Source organism: Pinus tabuliformis, chromosome X (assembly GCF_031772625.1).
Source record: "Pinus tabuliformis cultivar Carrire ecotype Pingquan chromosome X, CPIR1, whole genome shotgun sequence".
NCBI lineage: Eukaryota > Viridiplantae > Streptophyta > Pinopsida > Pinales > Pinaceae > Pinus > Pinus tabuliformis.
Window position 1 is genome coordinate 417903254 of NC_142308.1, and position 22440 is coordinate 417925693.

Genomic DNA, 22440 nt, shown 5'->3' on the forward strand with positions numbered 1-22440 from the left:
GTTTACCAATTTATTCTATGCTTGCCCAATATATTCTACTCATACAATCAGGGTTCATAGGTTTCAATACTAAATTCTGTGTAATACCTAAAATGAGTGAGTTTACCACTTCGGTTCCAACATCTGCTCAAACGTGCATATGGCAACAAAATGTTACTGTAATTCTTTTTAAAATCCATACAACTTTGGTATGCAATTTACAGCGACCTCTTGTTTATAATATATTAAAATATATTTTTTCCTATTCAGTTTCTAAACTGAACTCAACTTCAAAGACCAAGAAAGCCTAGACCATCAAAGCATTTGGGAAGACGATTTTGATTATTCAAGATAAGATAATTTGAACATAGATTCTTCGTAACAATAACGCTTGTTCAAAGTTCAAAGCTTTTAAAATTCAAAATTGTAACAATTTTTACAATACTAAAATTCTAACGTATTTCTACAAACCCTTTCTGTATTGAATTCAGGGAACCTCTATATGTCAAGGAATTTAACTTCAAAGATGCCATCCACCACAAAATCTGTAAGAAACTAAGGAAAACTTGAGATATCACTGTTGACTTCCTCTCGGACGTTTAATTGCCAATCACGTTTATCACACATCTCAGACTCTCGCCTTTAATCATGTAATCAAATGCCTTGTTGATATCGGCAAATGAAACCTCATGTGTGATAAATTTCTCCAATTCAAGCTTCTGCCAAAAAAAAGAAGTTAGATTGAAAGACTAATTACATGGAGATCAAAGAGTAGTGATGTTTGCCAGGAAAGGAAAGAAGCAGCAGCAGGCATGGCCTGGGAGAGCCATTTCTATCCTAAAATCTAAGGAAATGAATGAATCTTCATAGAATAAGAAATAAAAGAAAGTCCTACCTTTTCCAAATACAACTCTACAAGGCCTGGCAAATCGGTACGGGGCTTATAGTTTCCAAAGAAAGTTCCTTTCAATGTCCTTTCGTTCAGAAAATTCACGGGGCTGGTTGCAAAGACTGCGTCTGAATGAGGTACACCCACTAAAACGGCTACACCCCAACCCTGAACAAACACAACCATTTGATCAGTATATGCATAGTAGCTAAAACTGAGTGTACATTTACAATTTCGGAAGAAAGGGAAGGGAAGGCAGAGTAAATACGTCATGGCAGGATTCGAAGGCTTGAATCATGGCCTTGACATTCCCTGTGCACTCGATGCTGTAGTCCACCCCTCCATCAGTTTTCTCGGCAATAACCTGATAAGATAAGCTCCCAGAGTTTAGTTTTAATTTAAAACATTTCTCCGAATACAATACAACACAAAACTGAATTGAGCTTTAACATAATTTCTTTTACACATCTATTGAGCACCAACAAAGAGCAATAAATTTGAAAGAGAGAAAGAAAAGAGAAGTTGAAATCATTGTAGGCAGCTCAACCAACCTCTTGAATAGGCTTCTTGTAGTCCAGTGGGTTTATAAATTCCGTTAAACCAAAGAGCTTTGCTGAAAGAGGACAGATTACAAAAACGATTCAAACAACGAAATAGAAAGGAAATTCTTGAGTCAACAGACATACAGTGATTAACAAATGATGGAAATGGGCATTTTACAACCTTTTTCAAATCTGTCACTGTTTAAATCGATTCCAATTATTCGAGAAGCTCCTGCAATTCTTGCCCCTTCAGCAGCCTGCGTGCGTAGTTAAGCCCGGGTCAGATGTCTAACAGAAAATTCAACAGTAAACTCGTCATATTGATCCCATAAAAAGAAAAATTCAGAAATGAAGCTGAATTTTACTTACGGCAAGGCCAACACCCCCAAGGCCAAATATTGCTACTGACGAACCCTTCTTGGGTTTGGCTACATTCAAAGTCGCCCCCATCCCTGCATCCACAATAAAATGAATTTTGAATAGGAATTCCAATCAAGGAAACGATCATGGTGATTTTATTAACAGTCGAGCGAGCAGAACTCTAAGAATTCAATCACCCACTTTATAAATCAATAAACAATGTAAACTAATTCAATTATATCATTGTGATCTTTCACAATCATCAGCGAATTAAGTTTCGAAAACCCCAGAAAATAATTTACCTGTTGAGACCCCACAACTCAGAATACAGACTGTCCAGAGGAGCCTCTGGATTAATTTTGGCAAGGGAGCCAACATGAGTAACTGTATACTCGCTGAAAGTCGATGTACCAACGAAGTGGTAAATAGGTTTCCCATTGATTGAAAACCTCGACTTCCCATCACTTATCATAACCCCTCTGTCAGTATTAATTCTTAAAAGGTCACACATGTTGCTCTCCTCTGACTTGCAGTGTCTGCATTCTCCACATTCTCCAGTAAATACAGGAAGCACAGTGTCACCCTCCTTGAGGTCAGTCACCCCTTCTCCAACACTCTCAACAACTCTGTGTCAACCAACCTATAGTTAGTGACCAATAAATCACAAGAAAATTACTGTCCCTTTTGCCCTTTTTGAAATTCTATGTCTGCTAGTATGCCTAATTAACTTTTTTGAAGTATCGATTTATGGACAAGAACAGAGTGTATACCCAGCTGCTTCATGTCCCAAGATGCGGGGAAAGAGAGGAGTTTGGCCCTGCAACCAAAGCAATAACAGTCAAGATTTTTTTTATAATAAATATTTAAAAGTAATTTAATGGTATAAAGAGATGTCAGTGTGTTATACAGTATCCAACGTTAATTCTTCTGTATGTTTAATAAGTTTAGTTCTAATGATAATTATTCATAGTATACCTTTGCTTCCCAGAAATAAAGGTCTGTATGACACAAGGCAGTATAATGAATTTTGACTCTGACTTCCATTGCCTGTGGGGAGCCACCTCCACTTCTTCAATCTTCAGAGGCTCCCCTGCTGCCCATGCAACAGCAGCTGCAACAAAAGTACAAATATCAAAATATATCAGAACACACATACAGTAAAAGTACAAATATCAAAATATATCAGATTTCAAGAAACACATATACAGTCTGCATAAATCCATCTTAACCCTGAAAATCAATTTTGCCTGAAATGATATACATGAAATAAATAGAATGTGGGTATGATTCCTTGCACTGAACTAATTAGTTCACCTTTGCATTTGATAACCTGGCCTGCAGTAGAGCTTGCCATTTTCCTTTCTGCGCAGATGGTATTTTCTTTTGTAATCGTAGTATGATGGTGAACAAACAGACTTTCGCATTGGTGTTGCAGGCACATAGGCTTCCTGAATTTATATTCCTACTTTCCTTTGAAACACCGACAATCGATTGCGGGTGAATACTTTGGCATTAGTGGGCATCCAGCTGTGATATTCATTTATTTAATTGACCATGGGGCTTCCATCTCATTCCGCACATGAATTTGATTTGTTGAGCCTAACTACCTTAATACTGGCGCCAATGGTTCCATGCGATAGGTTAGAAGTTCGAGTTACTTTACAGATTGTCCAAGAGCGCGGGAGCGGGAGCTGCGAGGTTAAAATTAAAAGTCTCCTTTTTAAAATTTGATGGTTTCAGCGCACCAGGTTTGGCGGAACCGCTGGTGTTAGTTGACCATTATGGGGTCCTACTATTATCGGGTCCTACTCGGGTTCAAAACCGTTGTGTGTGGGCAGATACCGTGGGTTCAGATATACAGGGGCAGCCCGTCTCACCGCCTCTGTGATTTATCAAATTTTCTATTAAAAAATTTAGTAAGGGCGACTTTTATCTTCAACCATTTTTATGAGATTGAAGTCCGATACTGTGCATTCGTTATCATTCGCTTCTAAATTCTAACAATATCTATCGTACAATAGCTTTACCAATTTAATAAAATTAAATTAAATAGATTGATTTTTCTTTTAATTGAATTTTTTAAGGTTAATATATGTTATTTTTATGATATTAGCATGATTAGTTTATGATTTGAATAGATATAATTTAGAAATATTTAAATAGTCAAAATTATAGAAATATCTAAATAGTCAAAATTATTTAGAGATTGTATCTGGTTTAGACTAGACTAACCCATGTCTAAATTTTTATAAATTTCAAACCTGTAATTTTTTAGGATTTGAATAGATACAGTTTAGAAGTATTTAAATCATCTAGAAATTGTACCCGGTCTAGACTAAATTAACCCATGGCTAAATTTTTATAAATTTCAAACTTATAACCTTTTCACAATAGAGTGTCTTAACAAAAATCCTCTCACAAAATTATACCCATAAATTCAATTGAATAATTTTTTTTTTTTTTTTTTTTTTCATACTTTGATTTTTCTTTAAATATATTAAAACTTTAAACATAATATTTTATTATAGAAATAGAAAGATTTACCATTTAGCTTAAAAAATGTTTTATTATAAAAAAAAAAAAATCATTCACTAAATGAAAATCTCATTTACTTTTAAAATTAACTTTTAAACATTTTTAAAACTAAATAAATTAAAACGTGAATACTTTTAAACATTTTTAAAACTAAATAAATTAAAAGGCGAATGAATTCAATTTATTTTATTAATTTATCTTTTCCAATCCTATAAAATTTTATTTTAATTTTTAATAGTTCAAGTTTTCTTAAAATCTATTAAAACATCAATACAAAATTTTATTATAGAAAGTCCAATCAATTAAAGTTTTATTATAGAAATTCCAATCAATTAAATGGAAATATAATTTTTTATTTTTTTTTTATCAAATTTATTTTAAAAATATTAAAATTATTTAATTTTTCCTCCCAAAATTATATATTTTAAAAATAATCTATATAAATAATAATTTTTATTATAAATTTGGAAAAAATAAAATTATTCAAAATTAATATTCACTAACTAAAATTATCTTAATAACTAGTGCTTAACCTATGTGGCGCATTGTGAAAGTAGCCACGGCAATCACCTTGAAAGAAGCAGAAACCCCTCCTTCAAGAATGTGGTCACGAGGGATGGATGTTATGATTCAAGTTGTCAAATGCAAACACCCCATCAATTGACTTCGTGCCCAAGTCCTGTGGACAAAATAAAGATGATCCTCCACTAGGGGTGAATTGGCAAAAGGTAAATGCCTCCTTAAGGCAGTCAAACATTTCAAATATGAAATAAAATCAGACAAAATTGAGAGCTACATCCAACATATGCAGGATCATGCTTTAATATGCAAGTTCATCAACATTTGGCTAATGGAGAGAGCATTGGTTGGATGGATCCAACAAAAATGGTAGTTAAAGGGGCACGTTTGTAGAAATTTTGAATAATTTAACACATATTCAATGGAGATTATCCTGATCATGTACTATTGTGGAAAACATACACAATACATAAGCTCCTCTACGTTGATCATCAATATAGCAGCATCAATAACAATAAAACATCAAGAGCATTCACACATTAACACAGTATGTATCCCGGGGAAAGCATCTCGCTAAAAACCTCAACTATCTGTATATTAATGATTGGGTCATGTAACATTACACAACATAATACTTCTCACAAGTATCTCCACCTCTGTTACACACAATACAGCTCAGATCTGATCTCCAAATCTCTTCCACTGCTTGCCTGCCTCCACTGCTCAATACCTGCTCAAGAACTGATGAGAATGGCTCACCAAACTCGATTTTCACCTGCAAAATAGTCACTCACTCTTTGTGGACGTGAGCAAAGGCTAAAATGTGGGCCAAATACGTGAGCAAACTCATTGGCATACTCAATCCCTTGATTGTGCAAGATCTGATGCACAACTATAGTCACAACTGATAGCAATCTGATTCTCTACCACTTGTCCCTGTTGAACTGAACATGCACTGACATGCAACTGAGTTAACTGATGTATTCTTTAGTTGTATTATGAGTTAATAATTAGTTTAACAACTCATCATTAGTCTATCTGCAGTTAGACTAACTACAACTAGTTTAACTAAGTCAAACTGAACACAACTCCATCAACTGTACCTCCAGTCCACTAAACTCAACTCACTTGAGTTCTAACTGAAGTCATGCATGCAACAACTCAACTGACTCATAAGAAAAGCGTATTTCCTTCTGACAGCTGCATGTGCCACCTCTGTAGCTCAAACTGAAGTGCTCCAAGAGAATAAGATCAAGTTTATAGTCCAAATATTATTGTGAGATAATAATATTTGACTTTTCTATTTTTGACAGCCAGTCTAAAAATAGACTTTGATCACTCACACTGTGATCACTCACACTTTCATCAAAAATAGAAGTCCATCTATTTTTCCCAACTTGATCAATCATCCATAAACATAGACATGATCCATATGTCTAAAAATAGACATAGTCTAAAAATAGACTTGCGCCAAAAATAGCCTGCGGGCCCACTTAGTGAAGGCGACTCTTTTCACTAAGCTCCATCATCTTGTTGTATTCTCAACAAGCATTTCTTGTTGCACACTTTTCAACACTCCCTCTCAACAACAAAGGCTTCCTCTCAAACCCGATCCTGTAACTCTGGAATGTTCTCCATGCAACACATCTGGCTGGTCCACTTGCTTTGTCATCAAAGTCTCTGACTGCTATTGCCTCTGTCGACTGAAACTCTGCATCTCTGTGCTCTTCAGTATCTGACTACTCTAGCCTCTGTCACTTTGATCTCTGACTGCATCCGTGCTGCTGCTGGTTCTATCTCCCAGCATTGCATCCGCACTGCACCTCCCAACTGACCTTCCTGTTGGGATAGAAACACCCTCTGATGCTGAAGCTCTACCTGCTGCTGACAAGTGCTCCCTCTCTGACATCTGCGCTACTGCAACATCTCCATGCATCTCGCACCATTGCACACCTCTCTGTGCCACCTAGCACTGTGCAAAACACTTGTGCCTCTCGCATTGCTACAGCCTGCTAGCTATGCGCTGTCCTGGGATTCCCTGCACTGTCGCTCTCTCTGCCGCTCCATCCGCATCTGTCTCTACCCAATCAGTCAGTTCCTGCTACTACACATCGGGGCTCCCGTAGCAAGGTCTCATCCAAGAGGTTGGGTACCTCAAGGATCCTGCCCCTCCTCCTTGGGACAATCAATCCACATCACCCCACCTCCTACCTGAAGGTATGGCTGCATGCGATCCCTCAGCCCACCTGGCTTGAAGTTTCCCCCTACTGGAGGTCTCTGGATGAGTAGATATCTCTACTCGATCTCCTTTCAGCTTCCCTTGTTGTGGCTCCTCCACAACCTCCTGAAGCTGCTGCACCAATCGTGGCTCCTCCACAATCGTCTGAGACTTCTTCTGGCTCTGCATGTTGAGAGGTAATATATGCTCCCTCTCAACCACCAAGTCTCCATCAGTTGCCTTGTTGCTCAAGGCTTTGCATGCATCTTGAACCTCAAGAGCATACAGGTTCTTGACCCGTGAACCAATCTTCTTCACCTGTCTGGTGATGATGTGTCTAAGGAAAACCTTTCCCTTACTGAAGACTACATCATAGCCTCTGTCTTCCAGCATCGCAATCGACACCAAGTTTCTCTTCAGTCCTGGTACATACTTGACATCGGTCAAGGTAAGGCGAGCTCCATGCTCCCTCTGAAAAATAACTGTGCCTACACCTGAGACACTATACTTCTCATCATTACCCATCCCTATGAGTATCTGGAGATCTTTCTCCTCCAAAGTACTGAACAAACTTTTGTCACCGGTCATGTGGAAAGAAGCTCCACTGTCAAGAAACCAACCACTTCCCATCATGGATGAAACCATGCATGCGAAGAGTGTGAAGTCCAACTCAAACTGTGAAGCAAGTGAGGCTGCCTCACCTTCAGATCCTTCCCCGGATCCCTTCTTGGACTTCTTCTTTGGGCAATTAGTAGCATAATGACCCAACTCATGACAACGAAAGCATCTCACCTTCGCCTTGTCAACCTTCTTCCCATCATTGGAAGAACTGGATTCGGAAAGAGAAACCTTCCCCTTCCCCTTCTTCGCCTTACTCGCTAAGGCACAGTTCTCCTCATCCTGCATGGATGAAGAACCATCTCTGGTGCTCCGCCTGATCTCCTCCTGCACAAGATCTGACCATAGTCTTTCCCATCCTGGCAACTTCTCCCGACCATTGACAGAGTCCTGATAGGAATGCCAATTCTTCGGAAGACCAAGGAGAGCCAAGCTCACCAAGTCCTCATCATCAACAGTAACCCCCACACTTCCCAGCTCATCTCGACACTGAGTGAACTTCGTGAGATACTTGGGAATATTGTCACCCTTCTCGCATTTGATGTTTCTGAGTTTATCTTTGAGCGCCAGCTTCCTCTGATCACTCTTACTTTGGAATAATTCTGTTAATGATTTCCACATCAAATATGGAGTAGCCTTTCCATGGAAGCTGGACACAATGTGATCCTTCATGCCCTCCAACAGAATTCTTCGACATTTTGCGATCTTCTTTTGCCAAGCATCAGCTTGAGTAGCATCAGTAGGCTTTGGGATATCCGTATCTATGAACTCCTTCAGCCCGTTATCATCCAATACTGCCTCCATCCTGTCCTTCCATGCAATATAGTTTGAGCTGCCCTCAAGAGCATACTCCAATCGCAATCCGTTGAAAGACATTGCTGCGTTGTCACCAAGAAAACACTGCTGCAAATTCGAATTCCACCAGCAACCAACTCAACTGCTTCCGATCTAGAATTCGTGAGAACACAATATTTCTCGTACAGAGATTGACTGTATGGGCTTTCACCGAATATTTCACCTTCCAAAGGAAGGATGAATCCAGAGGCTACCTGGCCCGATTACAGGCTCTGCCTAGAGAAATAGAATGTAAACACTTCCTGAATAGTAGATCTGATGATCAATCCTCGCTTGATATCCTGTAAAAATCTCTTCTACAAATCAAGCAGCTCTGATACCATGTAGAAATTTTGAATAATTTAACACATATTCAATGGAGATTATCCTGATCATGTACTATTGCGGAAAACATACACAATACATAAGCTCCTCTACGTTGATCATCAATATAGCAGCATCAATAACAATAAAACATCAAGAGCATTCACACATTAACACAATATGTATCCCGGGGAAAGCATCTCGCTAAAAACCCCAACTATCTGTATATTAATGATTGGGTCATGTAACATTACACAGCATAATACTTCTCACAAGTATCTCCACCTCTGTTACACACAATACAGCTCAGATCTGATCTCCAAATCTCTTCCACTGCTTGCCTGCCTCCACTGCTCAATACCTGCTCAAGAACTGATGAGAATGGCTCACCAAACTCGATTTTCACCTGCAAAATAGTCACTCACTCTTTGTGGACGTGAGCAAAGGCTAAAATGTGGGCCAAATACGTGAGCAAACTCATTGGCATACTCAATCCCTTGATTGTGCAACATCTGATGCACAACTATAGTCACAACTGATAGCAATCTGATTCTCTACCACTTGTCCCTGTTGAACTGAACATGCACTGACATGCAATTGAGTTAACTGATGTATTCTTTAGTTGTATTATGAGTTAATAATTAGTTTAACAACTCATCATTAGTCTATCTGCAGTTAGACTAACTACAACTAGTTTAACTAAGTCAAACTGAACACAACTCCATCAACTGTACCTCCAGTCCACTAAACTCAACTCACTTGAGTTCTAACTGAAGTCATGCATGCAACAACTCAACTGACTCATAAGAAAAGCGTATTTCCTTCTGACAGCTGCATGTGCCACCTCTGTAGCTCAAACTGAAGTGCTCCAAGAGAATAAGATCAAGTTTATAGTCCAAATATTATTGTGAGATAATAATATTTGACTTTTCTATTTTTGATAGCCAGTCTAAAAATAGACTTTGATCACTCACACTGTGATCACTCACACTTTCATCAAAAATAGAAGTCCATCTATTTTTCCCAACTTGATCAATCATCCATAAACATAGACATGATCCGTATGTCTAAAAATAGACATAGTCTAAAAATAGACTTGCGCCAAAAATAGCCTGCGGGCCCACTTAGTGAAGGTGACTCTTTTCACTAAGCTCCATCATCTTGTTGTATTCTCAACAAGCATTTCTTGTTGCACACTTTTCAACAACGTTGATCTCGAGCCAGGTGCAAAGGGTTTCTTTACAGTGATTTTTGCAAATTTAGAGACAAAAACAAGGTGTTTGAGAATGACCTACATTTTTCCAATATTGCAGGGTTATTCATGAAATTCTAGCAAGAAAGGTGCAATCCAAACAAGGAAAAATTCCTAGTAGCCCTAATTTGAGTTTGCATATTTCCTCCGCCAAAATAATTTTGGGAGAAAATTTTAAAAAGTATTGGAAACGCAATCAAAGATTTTGTGAAAATATCTGAAGTGACCAAGCAAGAATGTTACATCTCATATTGGAGGTGTGTATATGGATATCTTCGAGCTTTCATATTTATGTGATTGTTATCGTGTTTCAAAAGGTTTTTTGAATCCTTCGCATTTATGCTAGTTTGAATCAATCAAAATCTTCTCCCTTGATAAACTTTGGAAACAACCTCTAGATTATGAGCATGTACCATTCAAATACCGTAGGTGCCATGAATACAACCATATTTTCAAGAATTGTCTCTTGAATCTCACAAAGGCAACAAAAGAAAATCAGTATAAATTAGATCATGAGGGCTTTCAGAAATTCCAAACTTGTCAAAAAAAACCCTTTGAGCACAAAATGCGACTAACAACAGAAGAGCACCTTCAATAAAAAAAACCATTATGAGACATTGACAAGAGAAGGGTAGGAAATGTCAAATTAGGTACATCCTCAAGAAATATATCAAGATAAGGGCAATGGAAAACCAGAGGAAACTCATAAGCAAAAAGTTCCAGAGGAATCCACAAAGAACATACCAATAGAAGAAATTGATATGCTAGACATACATGGGACAGGGAATGCTGATGGACATGGATATGGATGAAATCACACTCTCGAACCTCATTGAATAATAGACAAGCAAGGACCCGGAACATATACTAGATCAAAAAAAAATGTTGTTTAGATAGACATATCTTTGGCTAAAAATTAAAAGGAATGTGACTTCGAGGGGAGCAAGATCATCTCCAACAAGTCTTGAAATCCAAACACAATGCTTCAAAGATACTCCCAAGAATATGAAGGAAGACAAAAAGAGAGGAAGGGAAAAAGAAAAAAAAAGAGCTAATACAAGAGATTGGGTATGCACTTGTTAATTCTAGACAAGTGACATTTTAACTAAGGTGTTTTCCTCTACCCAACATCATTCTTAATGCAAATAATTATTGTGGTTTTCCTAATTCATTTGGAATTTACTGGTACCGTGGAATAATGTATTGCATCATGAAGTCTTGGTCAATAGATCTTTTTGTATGTATCTGGTTAGTCTATGGACATTTGGGATAAACGACATTAACTTTTTTCATTGGCTTGATTTCCAATGAGGAAAACCACAACATAAGGATTTTGATATTATGTAATCTAATATCATTTTAATAGAAAAAAGCTTAGTTACCAAAAAAAATAACAGAAACAAAAGCATCCCACAAATAATAGATTAGATCATCATAAATTCAATAAAATAAATATTATCATAAAATAAATAAAAAAACAAGATGACTTTTTAATTTAAAAACCACTTAGGTGGGCACTTCTTTTTAACTACCATATATATAGCTTTATTAGTACCCACTTAACTTGTGGTCGTGAATGTTGATATGGGAAAGACGATGAAAATAAGGGATTGGAGAGGAAAAAATAACCTTCCATTAGTGGTGACATGTTGATATATTACATTTCTCTATAACAACAATTGTTGTATTAAAAATTATACTCAAAGGGGAGTGAATTGGTATAATAGAATTTAACACTATTTAAAACATTCAATTACAAAATAATATACCAACCACATAAGAGCAGTGAATACGGGTTATACATTGAATCCGATCTAGGAGAAAACCACAAAACTTCTTTTAATTATTTGATTGAAGCAGGCACCAACCAACTGCTACAATATAGTTAGACACCAATCTACAAGAGACACCAATCCCCTTAGCTTTGCAAGCACCAACTTGTAGTAGACATTGATCCCTTAATATTTGAAAGCACCAACTTGTAGGAGACACCAATCCCCTTTGATTTGCAAAGAACCAACTTGCAAGAGACACCAATCCCCTTTGATTTGCAAGCATAAACTTACAATAGACACCAATCCCCTTTGGATATGTTGATCCAATTCATTTACCTTCTAGAACTCTGTTTCATCACATTTTCAGAGTGGATCTAGAAGCACCATTCTAAAACTCTTATGCTTCAACAAATTTTAATTCATATCTACTTCATTTTTTTCTCCTCAAGAACAAATCACTCTCCTTGGTTCACGTGCAACCATTTAACATACTATGAAAATTCCATGTAATAAAAGTAAATGAAGGAAAAATAATAACCACGGATGATGGAACACTTATTCCAAGCTAAATGTTGAGCAGAATCCTAGTGATGGGGATAACTTGTGATCGTTTATGGCTAAGGAAATCGACAAAGGAAATGGCTAAGGCTTTGGAAAGGAAAAATGGCATTTTTGGCACAATTATTTATGAAAATAATGGAAATTAGGAGAAAAGGGATGTGAAAGGTGATAGGTTGCATGTGAGGAGGAAAATAATGGAAAATGAAGAAAATAGAGGCCTCATTCATAAAAAGGCTTCTAAGGATCAGTTGCTAATCTTTTGTTAGTTCAGTTTTGGAGCTCTCTCATTATTCTCTCTCTCATACTCTTGGAGACTTAGAGTTTTCTTGAAGCACTCTTGGTGAGTGTGGAATACTTGGATTGTCGGACCAAGAAGGCAAAGGAAGAGTAGGAAAGTGTAAGAGGACATCACTATCAACAACTACATTAGATTTGCTTGCAGGTAACGAGTTGCATGTATGATTTCTTCACTAGTTTTTGTATGCATGGCATATGCATGTGGATTATTGGTCATGATCAGTCATTGGCATGGAGGATTTCTTGTATTGGCAGTGGATTGCCTAGCCTTTCTAATTCTTGGATAGTCATGGTGATTGTGGTTTTACTTTCATTGTTGGTTTTTGTTTGGTTCTCGTGTTTCCTTAGCTTGGGTTGAGTTATTAGTTCCTGGAAGCCCTATAACAGCTTGGTTTGGGTTACTGGTCCTAGAAGCCTTGGTTGGACAAATGCTTTGGAAGCCCTTGGTGTGTTGAGTCACTAGCCCTGGAAGCCTTGTTTGGACAAACGCTCTGGATGCCTAGTAGAAGTTGTGGGTTGAGTTACTAGTCCTGAAAGCCTTGGTTGGAACAAACGCTCTAGAAGCCCTGAAAGGCTTGGATGGAGACCAATATGATGATGGTTTTGTGATGTCTGACAGTGAGGTGGAATTACTGTTTGATGGGTTGAGGTGGATGGCCTCTAGAAGCCCTGGAAGAGTTTTGATTGATGTGTTCTATGAGATCCCAAATTCATGCTTGGAATATGGCGCGGGGGTGAATGGCTAAAGAGAGATTTGGATCAGCCATTCTACGGTCAGTTAGAATGTGGAAGTCCCATCCCAGGTTTGGATTTTGCATCATTAATGAAAGATTATTTCTCCTTGTATTTCTATGAACATTTTGATGGATTATATGTGGTCTATATGACTATACTTTCACGAGTATTTTTGTTGCTATTATGCTGCTTATGTATGTGTTTTTTGACAACAGCCATGTGTGGCTCTCATCATGTTTTTACTTGTAATTGAATGATCAATGTATCTATGACCTAATGGATGGAATGGCAGTTGATGTTTTGATGCATCAATGGTTTTTAGCGATTCTCAACTAAGTATGAGACCCCTATGCTCAGAACTTTTATTTACACCTATAGATTACATATTCGCGATATGTTTTGCGAAATGCCTGTCATGGCTAGTGGGGGTCCAGTCAAGGTATTGAACAAGTATTTTCTTTAATACTATCATTTCCATGTTATTTTATTGATCTGAAGAGATGGTTCAATTCTGGGTAGTGACCTAGGCTTTGGGCTTGAAAAGTGGCTCAAATTCAGAAGTCACTGGCATAACACTGGAAAATTTAGTCTTTGGTTGCTAGCAGGCAAGCCTGTGAGAGCAACTTTGAGTTTCTGGTCATTGTCATGCTTCTAGCATGAGAGAGATTGAGGATTAAGTTGTCCAAAAGTTCAGTGAGACCCAAGGGTAAGTTGTCTAAAGTATTGGATTGGTTTTTTAGGGCCCTGTAGCTGATGTTGAATGTTTGTATGTTGTGTTTATGTCGATTCCAATTCCTTAACATGAATTAGGAGGTCGAATCATATCATAGTGGCCTCTTGTCACATGTTTACCCTGGCTGGCCGGTTTCTTGGGTAGATGTGGGAGGAGGGTGTTACAGAGTTGTATCAAAGCATGGTTCACCCTTCGGACTGGATGGGCTATGTGTTGGTCATCCATGAATGTCAGTTGCATGTGTGTCTCTCACACTTGTCTTCCATGTGCTTGTTGAATTTGCATGATGTTGTCCATGGTTGTAGTGATGTCATCATGTGAAACTTGAGGTTGTTGTGGTGGAATGCAACGTCGTGAGTGTATGACTGGTTACATGTCAATTTATGTCGCTTACATGTATTGTTGTAGTATGCTTGGCTACATTCTTGCATGATTGGTTACATTCTTGTATGCTTGGTTGCATGTATCATTCTTGAAGGTTTGATTTCAAGTATTTTTCATTCATGCTTGATCATATGTGTTTATGCCTATGTTTGGACGGGTTATGCATCGCTTATGCATGTTCATGGTTGCATGTGGTCAAGTGTATAGTGACATAATGATGGTGGTTGTCATGCATGAGGTCGTGGTGTGTGTTGATGTTGAGGTCATGCATTGATGATTAGACCCTAGCTAGAATGATGGTTGCACGGTCATGTGCTTGTGTTTTATGTCTATAGGTTTTCATGATTATGATATATATGTATCATGCTGATTTATTTATCTTGCAAACTTGGTATCCTCCCCGAGCTATACTAAGGTATGTTGGTTTATTGTGATTTGGTTTAGCTGACATGATGTTAGGTCCCTATACTACTAGTGTAACCCCTTATTGTTATTAGTACAACCCCCTTATTATATTGTTGTGCCCATGTAGTCCCCATATTGTTATTATTGTGCCCCATAGAAGCCCACTATTATTATTATTGTGCCCTTACATTATTATTATTATTATGTCGGCTCTGATTATATTATGACCCCTCGACTCCTATATATGGAAAGAAGGTCTTGTCATTTGTATCATCCAAGAATTATTCATTTGAGTAATGTAAAAGAGATTTCCCCCTCAAAGAGGTTGAATTCTAAGGCGTTGATCTTTCTTTTCTATCTTTTTGTGAGATGGTTTCATAACATTTGGTATCAGAGCTTTGGATTCTAGGGTTTCGCTGCTCCAAACAAGTCGTCATAGAATTTTCGCTATAATGTTTTTTCTGCGATGTTTCAGAAGCTAACAAAAAAACGCATTTGAGCTGAAATCATTCTAAACTTTGGTTCCAAATTTTAGGGTTTATCTCACTATATTTTTGGATATATGATCTGCGGAATTTAGGTTTTTTGCAAACTCCCGAATTACATCCCAAACAGGTGACCTGGGGAAAATTGTCATAACTTTTGTTCTGAGCATCTGATTGAAATTTCATAAGAATTTGTAGAAAGAGGATGGCCTTTAGTTTTCTATATATCAGTTTTAGGTACTAAGGTCGAAACTGTGACACATGGCACTTCGTACAAGTTCGCTCTACTGAACTAGTCTATAATCAAGTCACTATGGGAGATTTGGCATAAATCTTCCTTGGAGAATCCAATCTTGATCAGACTTGTGGGGTTAGAAATAGGAATCAAAGGGCTAATGCAGGACATGATTTTAGATATTTGAGATCCACAGTTACAGAGATGCAACAGATTCAATATTGAGCTCTTACAAAGTGAAAAAAAGGCGTGTAGTTTTTTTTTAAATTTTGCATAAGATTGGTCTGAAAGCTCTAGCATGACTCGTGAAGAAGAGGAAGAAATGCAACACGATATATCAAAATTACAAGACCAAGTACAGCAAATTTCACTCTCACAAAAGGTAACTGGAGCTAAGATGAATGGCGTGGAAGCTAATAAGGATATGAGGTATAAGCAGGTTCACCATTGACCAAGATGCGTATACACGTTGGTTTACTATATACAAGTCGCGTTAACCTACACACGCATTTTCAAAAAAGGAAAAGCACGTATACCTTGAAAACTAAGTTTTTTGGTCCGAAGTATTTGGTCCATGGTATTTTGATCCATGGTATTGGTCCAAGGTATCTGGTTCGAGGTATTGAACCTAGGTATTTGGTCCCAAGTGGTTTTGGTCCATGGTATTGAGAAAGGCATAAAACTATAAAAGGAGGAGAAGATCATTAGGCCAAGGTGTGCAAGTATCGAATATCTGATGAAATGTGAGATCTAGTATGTAGGTTACTGAGTTATGGTGCATTGCTGGATCTAAACCAAGGATGAACCTTAGTGGATGATGAGGGATCAGATCTAATGATGGATTGGGATCTTAAGGTATAAAATGAACTATCATTATGTTTTTTGCTCATGTATATTCTAGATCTGAATATTGACGCATATATTATTCCGTAAATGATATGATTTGGGTATAACTGAAGTCTGAATAGCTGCAGAACTCTGAATTTATATTTTCAGATGTATATGCTAGTTGGCTTTGAGAAAAGTGCGTGTACACGCAGGTTCGACACATGGAAGTAGCGTATACCATATAACATATGTTTCAGTTGCTTCTCTTTACTGTTGCAAAGTTCTGGGTTCTAGTTTGGGTTCTGGTTACTGTATTCTAGTGATAGTATTCTAAATGATCATATTGATGAGTTGTCTAAGTGAATGATTGATTCGGCTGTGGTTGGTTCAAAAGGTGATTGGTTGATGCATATGTATTTGATGACTGAATGATGTTGTTGATGGATCCATTCTGAAAATTTATGAAACATGTTCCCTAGAGGAAGAGAGAAGGTCATAGCCTTCTGTAGGTCGACGCTTACGTACTAGCAATCATATTGGCTAGTACAAGAGCTAGGGGGTTGTAGCTCCCTTCCAGGCGAAGCTGGAAAACGAGAGAAAGTTGTAACCTTCTACAGGTAGAAGCCTGCGTGCTGGTATAGGTCAGCACCAGTACAAAAATTGTAAATAGATTTTCTTATTATTTAAAAAAGACAGAGACGTCAACAGCAGGTGGTTTTCACTCGCATTAGGTTTCCACCTTATATATTGGTGTTCATGTGTGTTTCTTATGTGTGATGCTTTATTCTGCTTTTATTGCACTGTCTAATGAATTCCTGATATACTGGTTAAAGTTCAATGCATGATAAATTGGGTAAATCAAAAGTTCTCTGCATATACGCTGGTTGCATTAAGTACAGTCGTGTATACACGCTAGTTCACTTAGCTGAAGTAGTGTATACAAATCTGTTTTGAAAATTAAATTATTGATCTGATAATACTGATTCACCCCCCCTCTCAATATTATTTCCAACAATTGGTATCACAGCAGGTCCTTCAGAATAAGCTTGATCGCTTGAAGGAAGATCCATCATCATAAGTAATCAAGAAAGCAGGGGATCCATCAGACCGCCAATCTTTAATGGGAGAAACTTTGTTTATTTGAAGATAAGAACCACAACCTATCTTCAATCACTTGGAACAGATGTCTGGGAAATCGTGGAAGGAGGATATACATTTCCATCAGCAATTCCTACAGATACAGCAGGTAAAAAGAAATATGAAACCAATGCCAAGGCTGTTAATACATTATTGGGAAGTCTATCACAATCATAGTTTGTCAAAGTTATGCAGCTCAAATCAGCCAAAGAAATATGGGACAAAATCATTCTAAGCTACGAAGGAGACTCTCAGGTAAAACGTGCTAAACTACAAACTCTCAGAATTCAATATGAAACTCTTAAGATGCACAATGATGAAATTATAGCTAGTTACTTCTTATGTATAGATGAGTTTGTTAATTGCATGAAGAATCTGGGTGAAGAGATAAAGGAAATTACCTTAGTTGAGGAAGTTTTAAGATCCTTGTCTGCTAAATTTGAATCAAAAGTATCTGCCATAGAAGAAAAACAGGATCAACAAACTATTACTATGACACAGCTTCACGGAATCTTAACTGCCTTTGAGATGAGAAAAGGAGGCCCATTAGATATGAGAGAAGCCGCATTTAAAGCTTCGACAAAAGGAAAATAAGAACTCAATGAATCATGACATATTTAATAAGAAGAAGATGAAGTAAACTTTGTCAAGAAGCTTCAACGAGGTTCTGGAAGATTCAGAGGTAAACTACCTTTCAAATGTTTTTCTTGTGGTAGAGTTGTTCATTATGCTGCCAAATGTCCTCATAAAGATAAATATGATTAAGGGAAGGAATCTACAAAATGGAATAGAAAACAAAGTGTAAGTAAAAAGAGCTACTATACTCATGAAGATAGTGATGGTTTATCAAACAGTGATGAAGATGAAAATAGTAATGACTACAGACGTCTGATGGCTTATGAAAATGATAATTTTTGGGATGCTTTAGAAGAAGATGACCTTTATGAAGAAATCTCTAAACTCAAAATCTGTTTAGAAGAAAGAAATATGATTATAGATACCTTGACATACCAACTTGCTGAAAGAGAAAAACAGTATGAAAAACTAGAATGTGAAATTGTGGGTCTAAGAAAGGATCTTGAGAAAACAAAAGCTCTCAATCTTAGATTTGCCAAAGGATCAAAAACCTTAAATGAAATTATCAAAGTGCAAAATTCTCCTCTAATAAATATAGGTCTTGGATATACTGAAGAAGCATCTCAATCAAAGAAGCTGTCAACCTCCACTAAAAGCTATCTTGATGCAGCAAAGAATAGTGAACAATATGACAATCGTCAGCAAAGGCATAAAGCAAATCACCAGGTAAATCAGGCTCAATTTACTTCAAGGATGAACAGAAGCCATAACCAACCTCAAGTAAATCATACCTAATTTGCTTCAAATATGAATATCAATAGAAACTATAATCACCAGGTCAATAGATTCGATAATCGCAAGAATTTCTTTAATGGTCAATGTTTTTCATGTCATAACTTTCGACACAAAGCTGCTCAATGTGTTTCTTACAAGATCATCATGACTAGAGAAGCACGAAATCAAAGGAATGTGACAGGGATCAAGAAAGTTCCTACAATAACTTTTCTCTTCTTGAAAATGAAATAGAATACTCAATCTGTAACAACTTCGGCCATGAAGAATCTAAATGCAGGAGTAAATTTTAGCAAATATCTCAAAAGGAGAAAACTCCATTAAATCCCAAAATATGGAGAAAGAAATAACTGCAAACAGAAAGATGTGGTATAGCCTTGTATGCAAAATGACAAGAAAATCAGTGGTACGTCGACAGTGGATGCTCAAAACACATGATAGGTGACAAAGAAAAACTTCACTCATATAATGCCTTAGAAACGGAAAAGAATGTCTCATTTAGAAAAGACACTCTTGTTGTCATAAAAGGTAAAGGCTCTATTTTCTTGAAAGAAAAGGTTAAAGCTGGGAATGTTATGTATGTTGATGGTCTAAAGCTTAACTTGTTGAGTGTCAGTCAAATGTGTGATCAAGGAAATGAAGTGGTATTCCGATCAAACGGATGTGTTGTTCATGAGCTTGATACAAGAGAAACCGTGATCAAAGGTACAAGAACTTCAAACAACTTACACATACTTAAGGGAGGACAACAACAGTGCTATCTAAGCAAAAATGATGAAAACTGGCTATGGCACAGAATATTGGGGCATCTAAGCTTTTCTCAAATAAGAAAAGCATGCAGGTTCTAGGTTGTTCATGACCTTCTTGATATTAGCATTCCTGAAAATACAATATGCAAATCATGTCAATTCGGTAAGCAAGCCAGATCTCACTTCATCGAAAAGGAAGGGTTAGATAATAAGCCTCTTGAATTTGTTCATACTGATTTATGTGGACCATCAAGGAAAAATTCACCTCGTGGAGAAGAATACTTTATATTGTTCATTGATGATTTTTCCAGAATGTGTTTGATAGGTCTTCTAAAGCATAAAGATGAAGCATTTGAAAAGTTCAAAGCCTTCAAATATTTGGTTGAAAATGAATCAGATCGCAAAATCAATTTCCTTAGATCTGATCGAGGAGGGGAATTTACCTCGGATGAATTCTTTGACTTTTGTGAACAACATGGAATAAAAAGGCAGTTCTCTACCGCAAGGACTCCTCAGCAAAATGGAGTGGTAGAAAGGATGAACAGAACTGTTCAACAAATGGCTTGAGCTATGTTAGATGAATCTGGAACTCTTGCAACCTTCTGGGGTGAAGCTGCATTCACCACTGTCACTATTCTTAACCAAGCAAATGTTCGGGTAAACGACACTCAAACTCCACATGAACTTTGGTATGGTAAGACTCCCACTGTAAAATACTTCAAAGTTTTTGGAAGCAAATGTTACATCAAAAGGACTGATGAAAAACTTAGTAAGTTTGAACCCATAGCAGATGAAGGTATTCCTCTTAGCTACTCTTCCCAAAGTAAAGGATATAAATGTTATAATCAAAGATTTGGGAAAATTATTGAAAGTATTGATGTTGTGGTTGATGAAGCATGCAAAAATCCAAAACAGATAAAAACAAAAGATTATGACAATGAAGAAGATGAGGATCATTTTCTGACATCAAATCACACTGATTCTGAAGAAGAAACCAATAAAGCACTAGAAGAAGAGATAACAGTAGAAGAAAAGACTCCGTCCAGGTATGTTCAGAAAAATCATCCAAAAACACAAATATTAGGGGAAAAAGGGGCAGGTGTGCAGACAAGAAGAACTATTGCAGAAGCCTCAAGCTATCTAGCGTTACTATCTTCCACCGAACCTCAAAATGTAAATGAAGCATGCAAAGATGAATGCTAGGTCAAGGCCATGAATGAAGAACTTGAGCAAATTGAAAAGAATAATACTTGGGAATTAGTTCCGAGACCTCATGATAAGAATATCATAGGAACTAAATGGATATTCAAAAACAAGCTGAACGAAAATGGAGAAGTTATTAGAAACAAGGCCAGAATTGCTTGTAAAGGATATGCTCAACAAGAAGATATAGATTTTGAAGAAACTTTTGCACCTATTGCTAGACTTGAAGCCATAAGGATGTTTCTTTCTCTTTCTAGTTTTCAGAAATTCAAAATATACCAAAGGATGTAAAATCGGCCTTTCTTAATGGAGACTTAGAAGAAGAAGTTGATATTGAACAACCAAAAGGATTCATTCTTGGAAATGATGCAAAACTTGTATGCAGACTTAGAAAGGCTCTCTATGGTCTAAAATAGGCTCCAAGGGCCTAGTATTATCGTCTTGACAAATATCTCCACCAACAGGGTTTTTCAAAGGGGTCAGCAGATAGAAATCTATATACAAAGATTGACACTGATAAATTGCTAATAATTGTTGTTTATGTTGATGATATCATTTTTGGTAGCAATGAAGAATCCATGAGTCAGAATTTTTCTTCAGTAATGCAGCAAGAATTTGAAATGTCCTTGCTTGGTGAGCTTACCTATTTTCTTGGTCTACAAGTTCAACAAAACAAAGATGGTATTTTTCTTTCACAAACCAAATATCTCAAACAGATCTTGAAAAAGTATGGCATGGAAGATTCTAAACTAGTATGTACCCCAATGGTAACAGGATGTAGTCTCAGCTCAAATGATGAATCAGCAGCAATACATCAACCAACTTATAGATCCATGATTGGCAGTTTGCTTTATCTAACAGGTACCCGACCTGACATCATGCATGCAGTAGGAATAGTTGGAAGATTCCAAGCAAATCCAAAGGAATCACACCTTCAGGCAGTCAAAAGGATTTTCAAATATCTTCAAGGAACACAGAACTTTGGTTTATTGTATCCTAGAGATACAGATCTTACACTTCATGCATATATAGATGCAAATTGGGCAAGAAGTGTTGATGACAAAAAACGAACTAGTGGTGGTGCATTCTATATGGGTTCCAGGTTAGTGTCTTGGTTCAGCGAGAAACAAAGTTCAATTGCACTATCTACTGCTGAAGTAGAATATGTGCTTGTTGCATCTTGCTACACACAACTACTTTGGATGATGCAAACCTTGCAAGACATTCAAATCACATGTACTCCAACCATCTCCATTCTATGTGATAATACAAGTGCCATCAGTGTTTCAAAGAATCCAGTCATGCACTCCAAGACCAAGCACATACCCATCAAATATCATTTTCTACATGAACAAGTGCTTGAACAAAAGGTCAAGTTGGAGTATGTTCCCTCCAAAGAATAGGTTTCTGATATATTCACTAAACCACTACCTAGAGAGACATTTGAATATCTCAGACAAAAGCTGGGAGTAGTT

The 22440-nt window shown here is 37.1% G+C and overlaps 1 protein-coding gene and 1 pseudogene across 2 annotated transcripts; both read right to left on the minus strand.

Annotated features, from left to right (window-relative positions):
- Window positions 1-353: 353 nt before the first annotated feature.
- On the minus strand, window positions 354-1181 carry LOC149140331 (alcohol dehydrogenase 1-like). The gene is made up of 3 exons (XM_089453262.1): window positions 1137-1181; window positions 875-1036; window positions 354-698 (listed from the first exon to the last, which is right to left on the minus strand). Exons 1-3 carry the CDS (start codon window positions 1164-1166, stop codon window positions 579-581), a joined length of 312 nt encoding a protein of 103 aa, XP_089309388.1. The 5' UTR covers window positions 1167-1181; the 3' UTR covers window positions 354-578.
- Window positions 1167-3261, minus strand: LOC149140332 (alcohol dehydrogenase-like; annotated as a pseudogene). The gene is made up of 8 exons (XR_016265069.1): window positions 3085-3261; window positions 2752-2881; window positions 2541-2587; window positions 2073-2396; window positions 1780-1862; window positions 1592-1667; window positions 1420-1481; window positions 1167-1232 (listed from the first exon to the last, which is right to left on the minus strand). The product of XR_016265069.1 is annotated as an alcohol dehydrogenase-like (transcript).
- Window positions 3262-22440: the final 19179 nt, after the last annotated feature.